At 34.8% G+C, this 7,234-nt stretch overlaps 1 protein-coding gene across 1 annotated transcript; it reads right to left on the minus strand.

The window, feature by feature from the left end:
* Positions 1–5,645: 5,645 nt before the first annotated feature.
* On the minus strand, positions 5,646–6,717 carry LOC131641298 (uncharacterized). Its single transcript, XM_058911601.1, has 2 exons — positions 6,321–6,717; positions 5,646–6,190 (listed from the first exon to the last, which is right to left on the minus strand). The coding sequence occupies exons 1-2, from the start codon at positions 6,715–6,717 to the stop codon at positions 5,646–5,648; spliced, it is 942 nt and encodes a 313-aa protein (XP_058767584.1).
* Positions 6,718–7,234: the final 517 nt, after the last annotated feature.

Consider the following 7,234-nt stretch of genomic DNA (forward strand, 5'->3'; position numbering starts at 1 on the left):
GAAATGTAAATGTCCAACTAAAGGGCCCACCAAATATAAGAAACTAATGGCCCACTACATACAATAAAGTGCATTTGAAAAGAACAACCACAATATTCTTACTAACCACAGAAGATCAATCGTGCAAGAATAGAGAAAGGCACTTTTTTCTGAAACAATGTCTTGTTCACTATCAATGTTGGAACAGAGTGGAGGTCCATCTCAACCCATTTTTCTATCATCGGGTAGCAGGTAAGCACAACCACTCATGATTTTGCATGTTTGTATTTCATGGTTTTCTCATCGGTAAGACATTGTTGTTCAAGTTGCATGCTTGTTATGTGTTCATTGAAAGTTTAGATGCTGCACTTTTATGATAACTAAAACCGATTTTTGATTGTGTTCACTGAAGAATGTTGATTGTTCATTTATATTTGATACATTGTTGTTCGCGTTGCATGCTTGTTTCATGTTCATTCAAACTTTAGAACTTGCACTTTTATGATAAATAAAACCCATTTTCGACACTGTTCACTAAAGAATGGTTAAATAGTTTTGCATGTGTGTATCCATATATTTGTTATTTATTTGATAAATGGTCAAATAGTGTAACAGGTGAGGGGTTTGTAGTTGATAAAAATAGTCATCCAACATAGTTGTTATTTTATTCTAAACTGAACCATATATTTGTATTGATGTTCATTTATTTATGTATGTTTGATTTTTGTTTTGTTTTAGTGGTAGCGAGGATAGCTACACCAGCGATTCAAGTGTTGAAAGTTTTTCATCTGATGACAGTTTCTCATCAGAAGACAATTATAACACTGGTTCTGATGACGAAGTTTACAACGACAATGGTGACTTTTGTTGGGTTGTTAAAATTAAGTCTGGTTTAAAGGCGAAGAGAAATGTGTTGGTAATTCTTAAAGATAACATTCTTTATGCCATGATTGATTGATAAAAAGGTTGTATTAAAATGTCTTTGTATTTTTACGCAGCATTTTCGAAACGTGCATTAGAAGAATGCTTGCTGTGGAGTCAGAGACGTATCGAAATGTTAGACTTGGACACTGGTAGACCTTATGGATGTGAAATACTGACGGCAAAACGGGATGAATTTGAAAAACACATTGGCAAGGGTTGGTAGGAATTTGCAAGGAGACATCAGTTAAAGAGAGGAGATGTCCTCCACTTCAGCTTGGTTAATCCATACGATAGGATGACTGTCTCGGTAAAAAGGGGGTGTTTGAAGATGCTGATACTATAAGAAGGAGTTGTGGAATATGTATGCTTTTGAATTATCCTGGTTGTGTTATAAGTTTAGGTATTGACAATATGCTGGATGTTGTTTGTTTAGGTATGTTCTAATCCGCATGACAATCTGTTGGTAGACAGAATTGTTTAATGTGTGTTTACCTTTTGAATGGTGCAAAGTTACAATGTTATAGTTTACCTTTTGCATGTTTGTATTTCATGGTTTTCTCATCGGTAAGACATTGTTGTTCTAGTTGCATGCTTGTTTTGTGTTCATTGAAAGTTTAGATGCTGCATTTTTATGATAACTAAAACCGATTTTTGATTGTGTTCATTGAAGAATGTTGTTTATTCATTTATATTTGATACATTGTTGTTCACGTTGCATGCTTGTTTCGTGTTCATTCAAACTTTAGAACTTGCACTTTTATGATAAATAAAACCCATTTTCCACACTGTTTACTAAAGAATGATTAAATAGTTTTGCATGTGTGTATCCATATATTTGTTATTTATTTGATAACTGGTCAAATAGTGTAACAGGTGAGGGGTTTGTAGTTGATAAAAATAGTCATCCAACATAGTTGTTTTTTTATTCTAAACTGAGCCATATATGTGAGGGCAAGGTGTAGTTTTCATGATGTCAAAACATTGTGAATCAACTACAACTTAAGTGGAATCATAGAAACCTAGAAAATGCAACCAAGATAAGTATTTTTGGCTACAAGACACTAATAGGTCGACTCATAGATACAATAGGTCGACCTACTGCAAGCTGCTTCTGAAAAATTCTATGTAAGGGCTGAATGTGTCGACGCATTACATGAATAGGTCGACGCATGGAACTTTGATGTTATCTCGGGTATGCGCACGCTGACTCTTCAGGTCGACGCATCCACTTTTTGAAATTCAGATGAAAGAGCAAAATGCGTCGACGCATTGATGGAATAGGTCGACGCATAGCATTTTGGGGAACTCACGGGAATGCGCACGCCGACCCTTCAGGTCGACGCAAGTGTCACACATTGCTCATTTTCAAGTGCAATACACTCAATAGGTCGACCTATGCAGAGAGCAGGTCGACCTGTCGCTAATAAATCTGGTTTTCTGCTGTTTTCAAGTTGGCCTATGCATTGTATGTGGTATAAATACTCAAGTTATCATTATCAAGCAATTTAACAAGAAACGTGAAAAATATACTCAAGCTTCTTCTCATCTTCAACCTTTCGCTTATTGATCGAGAATCACACATAATCATCTTTCTCGATCGAAGTAAGGAACGTGTGTTGATAAGGTTCGACGGTAGATATTTGTCTTGTTCGAGATTTGACGGTAGACATTCATCTTGTTCGAGTGAAGATTGTTGAGGGTGTTTCTTGTATTAAACCTTAGGGTTTTTCCTTCTTCATCAAAGATTTTGTTCGAAGGTTTTTGGCGATCGATTCGCTTTGGTAATCAATTCAGCCGTGCATAAGGGATTGAGGGATTAAAGATTCGTTCAACAAATTTGCTACAACCAGAGGATTGAGAAAGGAATGATCGGGGTCTTGATCAGTGAAGATCATTGACATTGACTTGATTCAACTTGAATCAAGGGGAGGATCGAATTGTATTCAATTTTACTGCATGTGTGTAGTTGGTGATTGGTACTTTCTATCCTTGTTAAACATTTTGCAATCAAATAAAACTTTGCTAATTTCATTTGAAATTAGGGGCAGACGTACTCCTGCGAGGACGATAGAGAAACTACCTAAACAAATATCGTGTGCCTTATCGCTTTTACTTTATCTTTCTTCAATTCGCTTTCGTTTATTTCCATTGTTGAACAAAAACTAAGGGTTGGTAAATATCGATCACCAAGTGTTCAATAAAATTACTCAATCAAATTTTTGTTCAAATTTTAGTGAAAACGTTCATTGTGAGTAATATACCATATAGTGTGCAATTGAAACAATTGATATATTCGTTAAAACATAATTCATTACTTTACATTTTCATCCGTTCGGTTTAGTGCACGTATCCGGTCCCCGATAACATAATCGCTCTTAGACGATTAAGTTATTCAGGGAAGTCACGTTTCAAAAGCTAAAATTTTCTTAAGTCGGAAAAAGGTGGTCTATTCACCCCCCCTCTAGACCATTCCTATCGTCTAACAATATATTTGTATTGATGTTCATTTATTTATGTATGTTTGATTTTTGTTTTGTTTTAGTGGTAGCGAGGATAGCTACACCAACGATTCAAGTGTTGAAAGTTTTTCATCTGATGACAGTTTCTCATCAGAAGACAATTATAACACCGATTCTGATGACGAAGTTTACAACGACAATGGTGACTTTTGTTGGTTTGTTAAAATTAAGTCTGGTTTAAAGGCGAAGAGAAATGTGTTGGTAATTCTTAAAGATAGCATTCTTTATGCCATGATTGATTGATAAAAAGGTTGTAGTAAAATGTCTTTGTATTTTTACACAGCATTTTCGACACGTGCATCAGAAGAATGCTTGCTATGAAGTCAGAGACGTATCGAAATGTTAGACTTGGACAGTGGTAGACCTTATGGATGTGAAATACTGACGGCAAAACAGGATGAATTTGAAAAACACATTGGCAAGGGTTGGTACGAATTTGCAAGGAGGCGTCAGTTAAAGAGAGGAGATGTCCTCCACTTCAGCTTAGTTAATCCATACGATAGGATGACTGTCTCGGTAAAAAGGGGGTGTTTTAAGATGTTGATACTATAAGAAGTTATGGAATATGTATGCTTTTGAATTATCCTGGTTGTGTTATAAGTTTAGGTATTGACAATATGCTGGATGTTGTTTGTTTAGGTATGTTCTAATCCGTATGACAATCTGTTGGTAGACAGAATTGTTTAATGTGTGTTTACCTTTTGAATGGTGCAATGTTACAATGTTATAGTTTAAATGTGTTGGTGCATAATTGATATAGTTTCATTGGCAGAATTGATATAGTTTCATTGGTAGAATTGTTTATTTAGATTTCTACTGGTTGAATTGTTTATCTATTGAATGTATCATTGTTTAGTGTTATATGGTATATATATTTACCTCCTTTGATGGTATGCCTGGCTGGTTGATTAAGAATATTTCAACCTTCATATCTCTTGAATTATTTACCTCCTTGGCTGGTTGGTTATAAGATTGTAACAACATGTATATGTGAAACAACATGAAAAAAATAGATTTATTTGTTGAAAAATGTGTAAGATATTAAAAGATAGTAACAACAACAACATGAAGAAGGACCATTGTGATCAATTAGCCGTATATGTGTAACATCATGAAGGATACTTTTAATTGTTGAAAAATGTGTAACATATTATAATATTGTAACAGCAACAGTATGAATAAGGACCATTGTGATCAAATTGCCGAATTTGTGTAACAGCATGAAAACAAATGTAAAGTTATTACCTGTTAAGGACTTAAACAGATCTTTGAATTTTGTTTTCTCAGCTGGAACATCGTATTATCGTTCATCATATACCAATCGATTTCCAAGAAAATCCAAAACATAATCATCCGGATATGGCATTGGCTTGAAATCTTTTAAGCTCCTTTGATTTTTTTGTAATTGCTTCTCAATTTCCATCAAAGTTAGTTGTTGTAATTCTTTGCCCGATAGTGACAAATCTACATAAAAAGTTATAGTAAATAAATGAAGGTAAGATACAACTATCACAATGTCCATTTACAAATTAGTAAAGATTATATAAAGAATATATTACCTGGATTCATTGACAAAGTTCTCTGTTCATAGAGTGTCCCATCAAATAAGTATATCCAAGTGTTTCGCCAAACATGATCAGGTCGATTCATGGAAGTAGATAACAACATTGTAACAAAGAGTTTTCGCAAAACCACACCAGAACCCTAATTATAAGCCTCTTTAATTGCCTCAATGAATTCCTTGTCATCTTGTAGAAACCCCGTTGCAAAGCATGCTTCCCAAAAACTTTTATGTTTAACACCTTCAAATGTTTTGAGATCATCATAAGTTGTTGGTCCTTTTTTAACAGTCAACAACATCCTCATATAATACAATTCTCCTGTTGTCGGTGGGACCCAAACTAATCTACCAATGGTGTAACCTCGTTTCCTTGGTTTTCAAGTCCTTTTTTTTTACATAAACAAATTTAAAGACAAATTGGCCATATGTCAATGATTTTGCTTCTGCATATTCTTTATTTGCATCAAACCATGAAGTAAACATTGATTCAGTTACACTTGCTTTAAGAAGGACATCTCTTATTTGTTCAAAGTCTTTGTAGTACACTGAATTTTCACCTTCCAAGTGAAAAAAAATCTTTCAACAGCTGGTTTCCTCCCATGAATAGAATATGAAAAGATTCTCCAACATGCTTCACTTGGAGACACATATCTACAGTCAAGTTATTGTTTGATTTTGTCAACATTATCGACACTTATGCTATCATTGGGAACTATCACAACGGAGATTCTATCGGAACCCTTGTTGATGTACTTGAAGAGATACTTAATTGAAGTACTTTGATTGCACCATTCCATATTTATGTGTGCTTCATACTTCATTAGTATACTCAGATTGTGTGGTACAACATGACCGTTATGAAGTTGTATTCCACTCATATTAATTTTATGCCCATTATCTCTTCTTCTGTAAATAGGATAGCCACCTTGATCAACTATCGTAACATCTTGGAACTTCTTTGGATAAAACTTTGTACACTTTCCATTTTTCATGCATGGACATTTTGGATTTGCCAACCCGCAAGGACCATGCACCATGTGCGCCTTCACCAGATTATCTAACCTTGGTTGTTTCATAGGATCTGGAACCTCACCTGAAATTATTTTATCGATATCACTTGGTTCTGGATATTTATTAGATGGATGCAAGAATATAAGAATATGGGCATATGGCAAGCCTCTCTTTTGGAACTTGATTGTGTACATGTCTAAAAAAGTAGTTAATAGAACATGTAAAGTGTTAGCACCAGTATTAAACATATAATATATTGTGCATAAAAATGGCAATGTATTGATGCGCATATAAGTATATTTTTATATAAAGTATAGAGGACTTACAAGCAAGTACTTTGCCTAAAACACCTTTTTTTGTGACGTCTGACAAAAGGCTGTCAAACTTCATTTTAAATACCCTAACAATAATGCCAGGTCTATCATGTGCCTTCCAGTTTAGAGGAGTTGAAGCTCTTTGAATTTCCGGCCAATTCGGGTTGCAAGTGAAAGTAATAAATAGGTCTGGAAATCCCACTTTACTACATATAGCCATTCCATCATAGTACAATTGATGCATAAATCTCCTACTACCAACATATGATGAAGGTAAAATTACTCTTTTTCTAGTCGGTGAACCATCAGTTTGACTTTCATCTCCATCTTGGTTTAGATTGTTATACTTAGACACTCTAAGTTTAGACTGACTATTTCTGAGCCATTTCAACCTCTCTCCTTCAAGCATTGTGTAACCATCCACCAGAAATTGTTAAAACAACCTTCTTGATGATAAAAGAGTTTTTCCTTCTTGAGACCGAGTTTGGATTCGAAAAGCTAGCCATTCTCTTCTAGTAAGCGTATTCCTAGGATTATCATCAAATATGTCAAGATCTCTATGTGCAACATTTGGTCTATAACCATCTTCTCCATATGGAAATATTAAAGGATATTGGAAGGCGAGGTAGCTTGCACGGAACTCATCAATGCGTTTTACTTTCGCCCTTGTTTTTGCATAATAATGTCTCTTTCTTCAGCTGTATCAATGTCACCAACAATCAAGGCTGCCACCTCAGAAACAGTAGATTGGTTGTACACTCTTCCATCTATGGTTCTATTTGCTATTAACCCGAGTTTTAGATTGTGAACATTTCCTTCATTAAGTCTTTGTCTTGCCATCAAGAAACTTTTGGCATGTATGTTATACTTGTACAACATGTCATACAATTTATGAACAATTTGAGGATTAATGTTGTCCTTGTTGC

Source organism: Vicia villosa, unplaced genomic scaffold (genome assembly GCF_029867415.1).
Source record: "Vicia villosa cultivar HV-30 ecotype Madison, WI unplaced genomic scaffold, Vvil1.0 ctg.003641F_1_1, whole genome shotgun sequence".
NCBI lineage: Eukaryota > Viridiplantae > Streptophyta > Magnoliopsida > Fabales > Fabaceae > Vicia > Vicia villosa.

Excerpts from the sequence above, each read along its gene's own strand:
- LOC131641298 (XM_058911601.1), bottom strand. The coding sequence starts at position 6,717 with ATGCTTGAAGGAGAGAGGTTGAAATGGCTCAGAAATAGTCAGTCTAAA. Across the intron at positions 6,191-6,320 it reads TTTAGGCAAAGTACTTGCTT|ACATGTACACAATCAAGTTC; the intron begins GTAAGTCCTCTA and ends CTACTTTTTTAG.